At 38.8% G+C, this 14723-nt stretch overlaps 1 protein-coding gene across 3 annotated transcripts in view; it reads left to right on the top strand.

Moving 5' to 3' along the window:
* NID2 (nidogen 2) overlaps nucleotides 1-14723 on the top strand; it is a 73987-nt gene that overhangs the window by 32987 nt on the left and 26277 nt on the right. For all 3 annotated transcript variants that reach the window (XM_021101930.1, XM_021101914.1, XM_021101921.1), the window contains exon 8: nucleotides 214-444. In XM_021101930.1, the coding sequence (XP_020957589.1) occupies nucleotides 214-444 (231 nt within the window). The remainder of the gene's footprint in view (nucleotides 1-213; nucleotides 445-14723) is intronic.

Raw genomic sequence — 14723 nt, 5'->3', positions numbered from 1 at the left:
GACCATGCCTCCTCCCTCTCTGTGCTTTGGTTTTACGTCCACTCAGGTCCTTGGGATTGCCTTGCAGGTTTCCCATATAAACCCAGGAACTTCCCAAGGGAACACTCTCCAGGAACTACATAAAAAACTCTGCAGAGAAGCTCACCCCACAAGAAAATCTCTGTACTGATTGCTTATAAATTTCCCAGTTTGACGGAATAATGTCTGTTGCAGCTGTGACCTCCACAAGTTCCAGAGCCTACTCTCTCACATATGGTGCCATCAACCAAACACGATCCTACAGCATCCACCAGAACATCACTTACCAGACGTGCAGGCATGCCCCCAGACACTGGGCCATCCCCACCACCCAACAACTGAATGTGGACCGTGTCTTTGCCTTGTATACCGATGAAGAAAAAGTGCTCAGATTTGCTGTGACCAATCAAATTGGCCCTGTGGAAGGTATGGATTCCCTTTTTCGTTATAGCTGGGCAAAAACGACATTGAACCTTCTTTCTTCATTCTTTTCAGTAGCCTCAGAATGATTCACATAAGTTACTAAGGGTTACTGAGTGCCAGGCTCTGTTAGGTGCTAGATAAAAGGATGAATAAAGCAGAGTCCTGTCCTGAAGGTGAAGACAGAGGTAGAAATAGAACTTTTAGAAGTGTTCCTGCTGAGATCAAGAATAGAAAGCATAGTACATGAGGCTGGTTTGTAGCAACACCCAATTATGTGGGCCAGTCTGTGTTGGGGATACACCTGTGAACAAGGTGGGGCCAAGTAGGAAAGAGAATGATGCTGACAGATATTTGTTATGATTGTGATAAGCACAGCTGCTATGAGCCTAGTTGGGAGGTTCAGAGATGTGATGTCCTTGAAGAAGTAACAGTTTAGCTAAGACTTAAAGGATGAGAAGAATATCATCAGATCAAGATGAGACAAAGATCCAGTGCCTAGAACAACAGGAGGAAATAGAATCACATATATGACAAAACTCAAATTAACATAATAGTTAATGAGGAAAGACTGTACGTTTTCCTTCTAAGACCAGTAATAAGATAAGGATGTCTGCTTTTGCTGCTTCTCTTCAACACTGTACTGGAAGTACTAGCCAAGGAAATTAGGCAAGAAAATAAAATAAAAGGCATCTAGATTGGAAAGGAAGAAGTAAAATTATCTCCACTGTACTATGACATGATTTTATTGGTCGAACAACTAAAGAATTCATTTTTAAAAACTATTAGAGGAGTTCCTGTCATGGCTCAGTGGTTAACAAACCCGACTAGTATCCATGAGGATAAGGCTTCGATCCCTGGCTTTGGTCAGTGGGCTAAGGATCCAACATTGCCATGAGCTGTGGTGTAGTTCGCAGACATGGCTTAGACCCCACATTGTTATGGCTTTTAGTATAGGCCAGCAGCTGTGGCTCTGATTCGACCCCTGGCCTGGGAACTTCCATATGCTACAGGTGTGGGCCTAAAGAGGCAAAACACAAAAAAAAAAAAAAAAAGAAAGAAAGAAAAAAAAAAGAAAAAACTATTAAAACTAATAAACAAGTTCAGTATGATTACAGATACAAGATCAATATACAGAAATTAATTGTGTTTCTATATAGTAGCAATGAGCAATCTGAAAAGGAAATTAAAAGAATAATTGTATTTCAAAAAATGTTTAGGGATATATTTTTAAGTGTAATACTTTGATATTGAAACCTATAAATGTTTTTGAAAAAATATAAGGCCTGAGTCAATGGAAAAAATATTTTATGTTCATGGATTGGAAGACTTAATATTGTTAAGATGGCAGTGTTTCCTAAAACTGATCTAAAGATTCAACATCATCTTAATTAGCTGTTTTTTTTACATAAATTGAAAAATTAATCCTAAAATTTGTATGAAAATTTAAGCAACCTAGAATAGCCAAAACAGTATTTACAAAGAACAAATTTGGAGGACTCAGAATTCCTGACTTGAAAAAGTAAGAGTAATCAATACAGTGTGGTCCTTGAAGAAAGACAGACATACAGGTCAATGAGAATTGAAGTGAGAATCCAGAAATAAGCACTCACATTTACAGTCAATTGATTTTTGACAAGAGTGCCAGAACAATTCTATGAAGACAAAGGGTAGTCTTTTCAATAGTGGTTCTGGGACAGCTATGGATATCCGCATGCAAAAGAATGAAGGTGGTTACAGAATAAGAGATGTCCACATAGGAAGGGAAGAAGTAAAACTGTCACTTTTATCAGATGATGTGATACTACATATAGAAAAACCCTAAAGTCTGCATTAAAAAACTATTAGTACTAATGAATTCAGTAAAGTTGCAAGATACAAGATTAACATACATATATCTGTTGTTCTTCTACACATAATAATGAGCTATCAGAGAAAGCAGGAAAAAAAATCCCATTTAAAATCTCATTAAAAAGAATAAAATAGGGGAGTTCCCATAATGGTGCAGTGGAAACAAATCCAACTAGGAATCATGAGGTTGCAGGTTCGATCCCTGTCCTCCCTAAGTGTGTTAAGGATCTGGTGTTGCTGTGAGCTGTGGTTTAAGTTGCAGACGTGGCTTGGATCTGGCATTGCTGTGACTCTGGTGAAGGCCAGCAGCAACAGCTCTGATTAGACCCCTAGCCTGGGAACCTCCATTTGCTGTGGCCCTAAAGGGACAAAAGACAAAAATAAATAAATAAATCGGAGTTCCTGTCGTGGCTCAGCAGTTAACGAATCTGACTAGGAACAACGAGGTTGTGGGGTCAATCCCTGGCCTTGCTTGGTGGGTTAAGGATCTGGCATTGCCATGAGCTGTGGTGTAGTTGGCAGATGTGGCTTGGTTCCCGTATTGCTGTGGCTCTGGCGTAGGCTGGCGGCTACAGCTCCAATTCGACCCCTAGCCTGGGAACCTCCATATGCTGTGGGAGTGGCCCTAGAAAAGGCAAAAAGACAAAAAAAAATAATAAAATAAATAAGAATAAAATATGTTGGAATAAACTTAACCAAGGAGGTGAAAGACCTATGCTCTGTAAACTATATGACTTTTATGGAAGAAATTGAAGATGATACAAAGAAATGGAAAGATATGTGTGTTATTGGATTGGAAGAATGAATATTGTTAAAATGTCCATACCAACCAAAACAGCACACAAATTTAATGCAGTCCCTATCAGAATACCCAGGACATTTTTCACAGGACTAGAAAAAAAATAAGATTTATATGGAAGCACCAAAAAATCCAAATAGTCAAAGCAGTCCTGAGGAAAAAAAAAAACAAAGCTGGAAATATCACATGCCTGGACTTCAGACTATACTACTAAACGAAAGTAATTAAGACAGTGTGGTACTGGCAAAAAACAGACAGATAGATCAATGGAATAGAATAGATAGCCCAGAAATAAAGTCACACACTTATGGTCAATTCATCTACAACAAAGAGGCAAGAATATACTTTTTTTTTAAATTATAGTTTATTTATAATATTCTGTCAATTTCTGCTGTACAGCAAAGTAACCCAGTCATATATACATACATATATATGTATCTATGTTCTTTTTCTTACATTATCATCCATCATAATGCTCAATGGCAAGTAATTATAGTTCTCTATGCTATACAGCAGGATCTCATTGCTTATCCATTCAAAATGCTATAGTTTACATCTACTAACCCCAAACTTCCAGTCTAGGCCACTCTTTCCCCATTAAAAACCACAAGTCTCTTCTCCATGTCCATGAGTTTGTTTCTTTTCTGTAGATAGGTACATTTGTGCCATATATTTGATTCCAGATATAAGCAATATCATGTGGTATATTTCTTTCTCTCTCTGACTTACTTCACTTAGTATGAGAATCTCTAATTACATCCATTTGCTGTTGCAAGTAATATTATTTTGTTCTTTTTATGGCTGAATAGTATTCCATTGTGCATATATACCACATCTTCTTAATCCATTCATCTGTTGATGGACATTTCGGTTGTTGCCATGTTTTGGCTATTGTGAATAGTGCTCCAGTGAACACTGGGGAGCTTATATCTTTTTCAATGAAAATTTTATCCAAATATATGTCCAGGAGTGGGCTTGCTGGATCATATGGTAGTTCTATTTTTAGTTCTCTGAGGTACTTCTGTAGTATTTTCCACAGTGGTTGTAACAGTGTACATTTCTACCAGTAGTGAAGGAGGATACCCTTTTCTCCACACCCTCTCCAGAATTTATTATTTGTAGACTTACAAATTATGGCCATTTTGACCAGTGTGAGGTGGTACCTCATTGTAGTTTTTATTTACATTTCTCTAGTAATTAGTTATGTTGAGCATTTTTTTCATGTGCCTGTTGGTCATCTGTATGCCTTCTTTAGAGGAATGTCTATTTAAGTCTTCTGCCCATTTTTCAATTGGGTTGTTGGGTTTTTTGTTGTTGAGTTGTATCAGTTGTTTGTATATTTCAGAGATTAAACCCTTGTTGATTGCATCATTTGCAACTATTTTCTCCCATTCTGTAAGTTATCTTTTTGTTTTCTTTTTGGTTTCCTTTGCTGTGCAAAAGCTTGTCAGTTTGATTAGGCCCCATTGGTTTATTTTTGTTTTTATTTCTATTGCTTTGGGAGATTGACCTAAGAAAACATTTATATGGTAGATGCCAGAGAATGTTTTGCCCATGTTCTCTTCCAGGAGTTTGATGGTGTCTTGTCTTATGTTTAAGTCTTTAAGCCATTTCGAGTTTATTTTTGTGCATGGTGTGATGGTGTGTTCTAGTTTCATTGATTTACATGCAGCTGTCCAGGTTTCCTAGCACTTGCTGAAGAGACTGTCTTTTTCCCATTTTATATTCTTGTCTCCTTTGTTGAAGATTAATTGACCGTAGGTGTCTGGGTTTATTTCTGGGTTCTCTATTCTATTCCATTGGTCTGTGTAATTGTTTTTGTGCCAGTGCCACACTGTCTTGATTACTATAGCTTTGTAATATTGTCTGAAGTCTGGGAGGGTTCTTCCTCCTGCTTGTTTTTTGTTCCTCAGGATTGTTTTGGCAATTCTGGATCTTCTATGGTTCCATATAAATTTTTGAATTGTTTGTTGTAGTTCTGTGAAAAATGTCATGGGTAATTTGATAGGGACTGCATCAAATCTATAGATTGCTTTGGATAGTATGGCCATTTTAACAATATTAATTCTTCCAATCCAGGATCATGGAATATCTTTCCATTTCTTTGAATCCTCTTTAATTTCCTTGATTTATGTTTTGTAGTTCTCAACATATAAGTCTTTCACCACCCCATTCAGTTTTATTCCTAAGTATTTAATTTTTTTGGGGGGGTGTGACTTTAAAAGGTACTGTATTTTTAAATTCCTTTTCTAAGATTTCATGGTTAGTATCAGAAATGCAACTAATTTCTTTTCTTTTCTTTTTCTTTTCTTTTTTTTTTAAGAGCAGCACCTGCAGCATATGAAAGTTCCCAGGCTAGGGGTTGAATCAGAGATGCAGCTGCCAGCCTATGACACAGCCACAGCAGCACCAGATCTGAGCTGCATATGAGAACTACACCACAGCTCACAGCAATGCCAGATCCTTAACCCACTGAGAAAGGTCAGGGATTGAAGCCACATCCTCATGGATACTAGTCAGGTTCATTTCCACTAATCCACTATGGGAACTCCATTTCTGAATGTTAATCTTGTATCCTGCTACTTTGAGAATTCATTGATCAGTTTGAATAGTGTGTGTGGAGCTCTTAGGGTTTTCTATATATAGTATCATGTCATCTGCATATGGTGACAATTTTACCTCTTCTCTTCCAATTTGGATACCTTTTATTTCTTTTGTTTGTCTGTTGTGGCTAGGACTTACAATACTATGTTGGATAACTATGTGGCGAGAGTGGGCATCCTTGTCTTGTTCCAGATTTTAGTGGGAAGGCTTTCAGCCTTTCTCTGTTGAGTATTGTATTGACTGTGGGTTTGTCATAAATGACTTTGATTATGTTAAGGTATGTTCCTCTATACTCATGTCGGTAAGAGTTTTTATTATAACTGGATGTTGGATTTTGTCAAATGTTTTCTCTGCATCTATTGAGATGATCATGTGTTTTTTGTCTTTTCTTGTTTTAATGTGGTGTATGATATTGATTGATTTCCTCATTGACCAGTTGGGTTTTTCAGTAGCATGTACTTTAGTCTCCATGTGGTCGGGTTTTTCTCATTTCTTTTTCTGTGGTTAATTTCTGGTTTAATGCCAATGTGGTTAGAAAAGATATTTGAAATAATTTCTGTAACTCTTAAATTTGTTGAAGTTAGTTTTTTTTTCCCCAGTATGTGATCAGTCCTTGAGAATGTTCCATGTGCACTTGAAAAGAATGTATATTCTGATTTTTTTGGATGTCATGACCTGAAAATATCAATTCAGTCTAAGTTTTCTGTTGTGTCATTTAGGATCTCTGTTGCCATATTGATTTTCTGTCTAGAGGATCTGTCCATTGATGTGAGTGGGGTGTTAAAATCTCCTTCTGTTACTGTATTCCCATCAATTTCTCCTTTTATTTCTGTTAGTGTTTGTTGTATGCATCTGGGTGCTCCTATATTAGGGACATATATATTGAGGATTTTAATATTCTGTTCTTGAATGGATCCTTTTATCATTAGAGTCCTTCTTTGTCTTTCTTTATGGCCTTTGTTTTAAAGTCTATTTTGTCTGATATGAGTATTGAAACCCCTGCTTTCCTGTCTTTTCCATTCACATGAAATATCCTTTTCTATCTCCTGACTTTCGATTTATATGTATCCTTTGTCCTGAGGTGAGTCTCTCATACACAGCAGATTGTAGGCTCTTGCTTTTTTATCCAGTGTGCCACTCTGCACCTTTTTTTTTTTTTTTGTCCTTTTGTCTTTTCTAGGGCTGCACCCATGACATATGGAGGTTCCTAGGCTAGGGATCTAATTGGAGCTGTAGCCGCCGGTCTACACCAGAGCCACAGCAATGCCAGATCCGAGCCACATCTGCGACCTACACCACAGCTCACAGCAATGCTGGATCCTCAACCCATTGAGCAAGGCCAGGGACCAAACCTGCAACCTCATTGTTCCTAGTTGGATTCATTAACCACTGCACTAGGATGGGGACTCCACTCTGTACCTTTTGATTGAAGCATTCAGTTCATTGATATTTAAGATAATTATTGATAAATATGTATTTATCGCTATTTTAAACCTTGTTTTCCAGATTATTCTATGTTTCTCCTTTCTTTCTTTCTTTTTTTGTTTGGATGATTTACCTTTATACTTATATCCTCTTCTTTTTAGTTTTCGTGAATGTAATATTTGGTTTTGATTTGTGGTTGCCCTGTTTTTCAAGTATGTTAATCTCTTCTTATATCTGCTTGCTTTAGCCTGATAGTCATATAGTCTCAAACTCATTCTAAAAAATGAGTCTAGATTTTTTTACTTTCCTTCCCCACATTTTATGGTTTTAAAGTCCTTTTAAAAATATTTGTGTTTGTCCTTTTGCTGTTCCTTGTGTTTATTGTTGTTTTTACAATAGCTTTTGTTTTCTTTTAGATCTGTATATTGGCTTATTTAAGTAATTGCTTTCCAATTGTGATTTTCTCCATCATATTTCTTTTTCTTTTTTATTTAGAGGAGCACTTTCAGTATTTATTTTAGAATGGTTTTAGTATTGCTGTACTCTTTTAGTTTTTTTGTTTGTTGGAGAAATTCTTAATTTCTCCTTCTATTTTAAATGATATCCTTGTTGAGTAGAATATTCTAGGCTGCAAATTTTTCCCTTCTAGAACTTTGAATACGTCTTGCCACTCTCTTCTGGCACGTAGTGTTTCTGTAGAGAAATCAGCTGATAGCCTTATGGGGGTTCTCTTATAATTAAGCCTTTGTTTTTCTCTTGCTGCCTTTAGAATCCTCTTTTTATTTTTAACTTTTGCCATTTTTATTATAATATGTCTTGGTGTGGACCTGTTTGGGTTCAACTTGCTTGGGGCCCTCTGTGATTCCTGTATCTTGATGTCTTTTTCCTTTAGAGTTGAAAAGTGTTCAGCCATAATTTCCTCAAATATATTTTCAATCTCCTTTTCTTTTTCTTCTCTCTCTGGAATCCCTACTATGCAGATTGGCCCACTTTATATTATCTCATAGACCTGATATATTGCTTTCATTTTTTTATTTGCTTTTCTGTCTGCTGACATGATTATGTGATTTCCATTATTTTGTCTTCCAAGTCACTAATTCATTCCTCTGCATTATTCATTCTGATCTTCAGTGCCTTTAACTCAGCTTGCATCTCTGCAAATGAGTTTTTTCTACTTTTTCTTGGCTTCTTCTTATATTTTCTAGTTCCTTTCTAAAGTAATTTGCATTACTATTCACAGCCATTCTTAATTCCTTCAGTATTTTCACTATCTTCTTTTTGAACTTGGTGTCTGTTTGACTGCAGGGGTCTTTTTCACTGTTTGCTCCTTCAGGTGAAATATGTCTTTTAACTGGGAATGGCTCCTGAGCGTCTTCCTTTTGCTTATATTTTTCTTATTCTGTGAGTTTAGGGACAGAAATTACTGTAGTCTTGGAGGGCTATTTATATGCCTAAGGGCCCCTGGGTATTTTGTAATGACTTACTTTTATTTTTAGGCTGCTCTGTGTGCTCCCAGGGAGAAGGAGGCAATGGGCGGGGCTAGTAGCCTGTGCCTGGTTGCTGACCCTTGACAGTGGCAAGGACCCATGAGAAAGTGGTACAGGCTGCTCCTAGTTTCAGGGCCCTTGGAAGTGACAGTGATCTTCAGGCAGATATAGGCAGTGCCCAGAGCATTTGGCAGTGGCAGCAGCAGGGTGTGTATGTTCCCAGGGGAGTGAGAGCAACAATGGGTGGTGCTCAATTGCAGTGCCCTCCTCTGTGCCGACCTCTGTAGTGACTGGGACCATGGTCCTGTCCATGGACCCCTAGTGGGGCTGTGCCATGCCTGCCTCTGGTGTTTGTGATGACTGCTGTGGTTTGCCCCTGCCACCTGTGGACCATGCAAGAGGTGCCACTTTGTGCTTATCCCTTAGTGCACACCAGAGTTTCCCAGCCACGCATAGCCAGCACCAGAGGCGCTCTGTTGCCTGTAGACTGCACCAGTGGTACCTCGCCACCCATAGCCTATGCCAGAGGTGCCCCGCCCTCTGAGAGTCTGTGAGTGCACAGGGAAAAATATTCCTATGGTGGTCTGCCCCTCCTCCTCTCACCCTCCCCAACAATGGCATCTTGCCTCTCCTGTGGGCCCAGACTTCCTCCTGGGTTCCCTCAGCTGGGGTGCTCAGCCCATGGCACACTGCTCCTTAGCCCTTCAGGCTGCCTCTGCACAGCCAACCTGAGTCATTTCCCTGGAACTGACCTCTGGAGCCTGAGTTTCAACATCCAGCCCCCACCCAAGTGTCTCAGGCTGTGTTGTCTAGGGGTGGTGGTACCAATGGTCTGTGTGGCTCTCACTCTGATTTGCCCTTCTCAGTCCAGATGCTGTGCTTTTCTTCAAGACTGAAGTCCCTCTGTCTCGGCTGATCTCCCAACCAGTTAGGTGGCTTCCCAGAGTGTGGATTCCTTTCCTCTTCAATAGCTCCCTCTCAGCAGTGCTAGTTTGTCCTGGTTCCTTTTCTCTCTCTCTTGCTCTCTTTGTTCCCCCTTTTGTTCTACCCAGTTATGTGGAGGATTTCTTGCCCTTTTTGGAGGCTTAAGGTCTTCTGCCAGCATTCAGTAAATGTTCTGTGCAAATCGTTCTACGTGTTAGATGGTTTTCTTGATGTGTTTGTGGGAGAAGGTGAGCTCCACATCTTACTCCTCCACCATCTTGATCGCTCTTCTAAAATGACAGTTTCTTCAATAAGTGGTGCTGGGAAAACTGAATAGCTATATGCAAAGAACAAAATTAGAACGTTTTCTCACACCATATACAAAAATAAACTTCAAAATGGAATGAAGACCTAAACATAACATGAGAAACCATAAAAATCCAAGAAAAAAATAGAATACTCTTCGACATAAATTACAGCAATATTTTTTGGATCTGTCTCCCAGGGCAAGGAAACAAAAGCAAAAATAAACAAATGGGACCTAATTAAACTTAAAAGCTTTTGTGCAGGAAAATATCCATAAAATGAAAATACAGCCTACTGAATGGGAGAAAATATTTGCAAATCATATGTCTGATAGGGGGTCAATATCCAAATATCCAAACAGCTCATACAATTTAATGTCTTAAAAAATCAAACAGCTCAACTTTAAAAAGAGGCAAAAAATACTCAGCATTGCTAATTATCAGGGAAATGCAAATCAAATCCACAATGAGCTATCTATCACCTCATACCTGTCAGAATGGCTGTCATCAAAGAGAACACAAATAACACACTTTGGCAATGAAGTAGAAAAAAGGGAACCTTAGTACATTATTGGTGGGAATGTAAGTTGGTACAGCCACTATGGAAAACAGTATGGAGGTTCCGCAAAAAAAAACTAAAAATAGAACTACTGTATGACCCAGCAATCCCACTCCTGGTTATATATCTAAAATAAATGAAAACACCAATTCAAGAAGATATAGGCATTGTATGTTAATAGCACCATTATTTACCAGAACCAAGATGTGGAAGCAAGCCAAGTATCCATCGGCAAATGAATGGGTAAAGAAGACGTGGTGTGTACACACACACACACACACACACACACACACACACACACACACACACACAGTGGAATACTATTCAGCCATTAAAAAGAATGAAATTTTGCAACAACGTGGACACACTTGGAGGGTATTATGCTTAGAGAAATAAATCAGACAAATACTGTATGCTGTTGCTTATATGTGGAATCTTAACAATAAACATGATTAAATAAAATATAACAAAATAAATAGACTCACAGATATAGAGAATAACCTAGTGGTTACCAGTGAGGAGAGTGAAGGGGGAGAGGCAAAATAGGGGTAGAGGATTAAAAAGTAAAAACTACTATGTATAAAATAATATACAGGGATGTATTATACAGGGCAGAGAATATAGCCAATATTTTATAATAACTTTAAATGGAGTATAATCTACAAAAATGTTGAATCACTATGTTGTACACCCGAAAGTTAAATAATATTGTAAATCAACTTTACTTCAACTTAAAAAACTGAAATTGCACATGCAAACATACATGAAAGCATTTTCCCTAATTGTAAAACAGTATAAAATGTTAAAATATTATTAAAAATCTATCTCTCGACAAACAGGCATTTCAGTAAAATTGAATAATACTCGTAAAAAGAAAAGAGTGATGATGGATATCACACCATATACAGAAATTAACTGAAAATGGGTCAAAGACTTTAATGTAGTTAAATTAAAATTTTAGAAAAAATATAGGAGTGAACTTTTGTGACCCTGAATTTGGTAGCAGCTTCCTGGATATTATGCTAAAAGTACAAGTAACAAAAGAAAAAAATAGATAAATGGGGTGTCGTCAAAATGAATAACTTTTGTGCTTCAGAGAACATTATCAACAAAGTGAAATACAACCTATGGAACAGCAGAAAATATTTACAAATCATGCATTTAATAAGAGACTTTATTTAGAATATCTGAAGGATTCTTACAACTCAATAGTATAAATACTCTAATTAAAAATAGGCATGGGATTTCTCATTGTGGGGCAGCAGAAACGAATCGACTAGTAACCATGAGGTTGTATGTTTGATTCTTGACCTCACTCAGTGGGTTGATTCCACATTGCCGTGAGCTGTGGTGTAGGCCAGTGGCTATCACTCCAGTTCGACCCCTAGCCTGGGAACCTCCATATGCCGTGGGTGTGGCCTTAAAAAAGGACACACCCAAAAAATTGATCATGGTTGATGGTTATACAACTCTGTGAATGTTTTAAAAACCATTTAATTGTGCACATTTTTCTATTTCCATTTGCATGGTGCCTGCACTTTAGAAGGGTAAATTGTGTGGTATGTGAATTATATCTCAGTTTGAAAAAGCAGCTGAGGGAAACAGACCAAAACTGTAAAGCAATGATTCTCTTAGTCCAGTCATCTTTAACCCCACCTGTGAAGCTGGATTGACAGTGTGGATAAAAATGTTCTAGATCTATCAAGGTCCTATAGGACATGGGGAACCATGCATATTACTAAGTGGAAGGAGCCAGTCTGAAAAGTCTTCATGCTGTGTGATTTAAGATTTTCTAGAAGAGGTAAAACTGTTGAGAGAGTAAATACATGAGTGGTTGCCAGATATTCAGGAGAAGGGAGAAAGGGATGAACAGGCAGTGGAACTCTTCTGGATGGTACTGTTTTTAAGGCAGTGGAACTCTTCTGGATGAAACCGTTATGGTGGAAACATATCAGTATACATTTGTCAAAACCGATAGAACTGTACAACACAGGGTATGCTGCAATTCGAACTATCGATTTTAGTAAATAATAATACATCAATATTGGCTTATCATTTATAACAAATGTACCACGCTTGTATAGGGTGTTACTAAAGAGAGGAAATGGTGCAAATTGATGGAAGTGGGGGCTATGGAAACTGTATTTTCTGCCTAGTTTTTTGGTAAACCTAAAGCTGTTGTAAAAAAATAAAGTATATCCAGAGTTCCCTGGTGGCTCAGTGGGTTAAAGATCTGGCATTGTTACTCCTGTGGCTTGGGTTGCTGCTGTGCTGTGGGTTCGATCCCTGGCCCAGGAACTTCTGCATGTCACAGGCATGGCCAAAAAAGTATGTTACATATAAAGTATATTAAATTTTTTAAAATGTTCTGGGCAAGCCAGAGGATGAGCCTGGGAAATCAAGGAATTCTACAGATGGGGAATGACCTTGTCAGATCAAGGGGGCATTTTGATATTGAAAACCAACAGGCAGTTTTCCCCTAGAAGGCAAGAGGCACATGAGCAGAAAGTGTGTTTCCCTGGTTCAGCTCTGTATTGATCATGCTGAGCCCAGAACCACACCCTGAGAGGAGATTCCATAACTGGCTGGAGATTCTGCGCTTTATCCCTGGAGCCAAGGGCTCCTTCAGCCTCCTCGGGCTCCCTGTGCAAGTGTCACTTCAGCAATAAGATAACATGAGATGAAGGTCAGAGGACGGGGCTCTGCTCTGGGATGTAGAAGTGACTTGAATGGAAACCCCGAGTTTGCTACTGTGGTTGGTTGGTTGGTTGGTTTGGTTTTAGGAAACTTGGTTGGGCACAGGCATAGTATGAAGATGGGCTTGTAAGGTAGTGAATTAATAGTATGAAAACTTAACAGAAACATGCATGTCAAACGGAGGGAGGAGATTGTCCTTGCCTATTTCTCAAGAGAAATTTAAACAAAAACAGGTGGGGAAAGCGACCTTCACCTTTGAATGTCCAGTTCAGCCCTTTGCTGGGTGTAGGCATTCCATCTGTAAAAGGAGTAATTAACTAGTGGGAGAACCACCCAGGCCAGAGTCCCTTTCAGATTCTGGAATCATTTAACGAAAAGATAGACCTCTGGGTGTACTTTTCCTAGAGACATACCAAAAGGGATAGCAAAGGGTTAGAAAGCCAGCAAACTGGGAGGTACCAAGTTGCTAATTTGTATTTAGAATAGTGATTTTCCCTTACAGCCTGGACAAATAATTAATGACAATGATGATGATAATAGCAGCAGCAAAGGACAGTCTACTTGGTACCAAGCACTGTTCTAAGTACCTTGCGTGAATTAACTCATTAAATCTTCACAACAACCTGTATCCGATAGAAGATGACTACCCACGTTATTAGAGACTGAGGTGTAAACATGAAGCAATTTGCCTGGTCACAGCCAGTAGGTGTTGAGCTGGAACTCAAACCCAACACCAGCTCTAGAGCCCGCTCTTACCCCCTAATGACCCTGCTGCTCCACGTGGACTCCACGGGCCTTGGGACTGCCTCATGATGTGGACCAGTTTTAAAAGAAGGAATGGGGTATTTCCCCTTTGTGTTTCACCCCTGCTCACTCATCCGTATGTAAAACAGCAGTACTGTTCATTCTCCCTGCATAGGAGAAAAGTGGGGAAGAAAATAACAAAAACACCGACAAAAGAAATTGTTTTTCATGAGTAGATTAAAATTTCTGGAATAAGTCAGTGTTCTATTAGTTGCAAGAGTTTCGTTATAGAAAGGATACTTTTAGAATTTAACATCAGTTAACATCTGTTATATTTTGGGCCTAGAAACTTCTTTGAAAACTACTTTGGTAAGTGAAATGTATGTGAACTTGTATGCTCTTAATCATCAGCATGAAAAATACTCTCAAAATAAAGACGGTAATGATGGAGACATTTTGGTGAGAATGAATGTAAGCCTATAACTTGTTAATTGACCATCTATCTGCAGCTGTGATAGGATTATGGCTTAAATATTTTGAATATCTGTTGAAAAATAAACTTTAAGTGCAGCTGAAAAAAAGAAAATAACAAAAGCAGAAATACAACCACTTTTCTTTCCCCTCTCAGTACGTAGCAGTATCTCAGAGCCTTTCCCTTCTTGAGAGGGGCAATTATCTGCTTGGAATGCATGTGAGAGAACACAGCTGCCCCCCTCACCTGGGAGCTCCCAGTTTGGCTGCCCAGTTTAGGAGGCAGCCTTCCCAAGGAGCAGTCAGGGCCTGAGCCCCTGCCCCTCCCCAGCCACCAGTCCCTCGCCTTCCCCAAGGGTGTGAGCTTCCAGTGCGGGCTGGCTGGTGTTGGTGGGGTCGCAGGACAGCTGCAGGAATGC

Source organism: Sus scrofa, chromosome 1 (assembly GCF_000003025.6).
Source record: "Sus scrofa isolate TJ Tabasco breed Duroc chromosome 1, Sscrofa11.1, whole genome shotgun sequence".
Taxonomy (NCBI): Eukaryota; Metazoa; Chordata; class Mammalia; order Artiodactyla; family Suidae; genus Sus; species Sus scrofa.
Note: the sequence above shows the minus strand (reverse complement) of the source record. Positions and strands in the feature narration are given on the sequence as shown.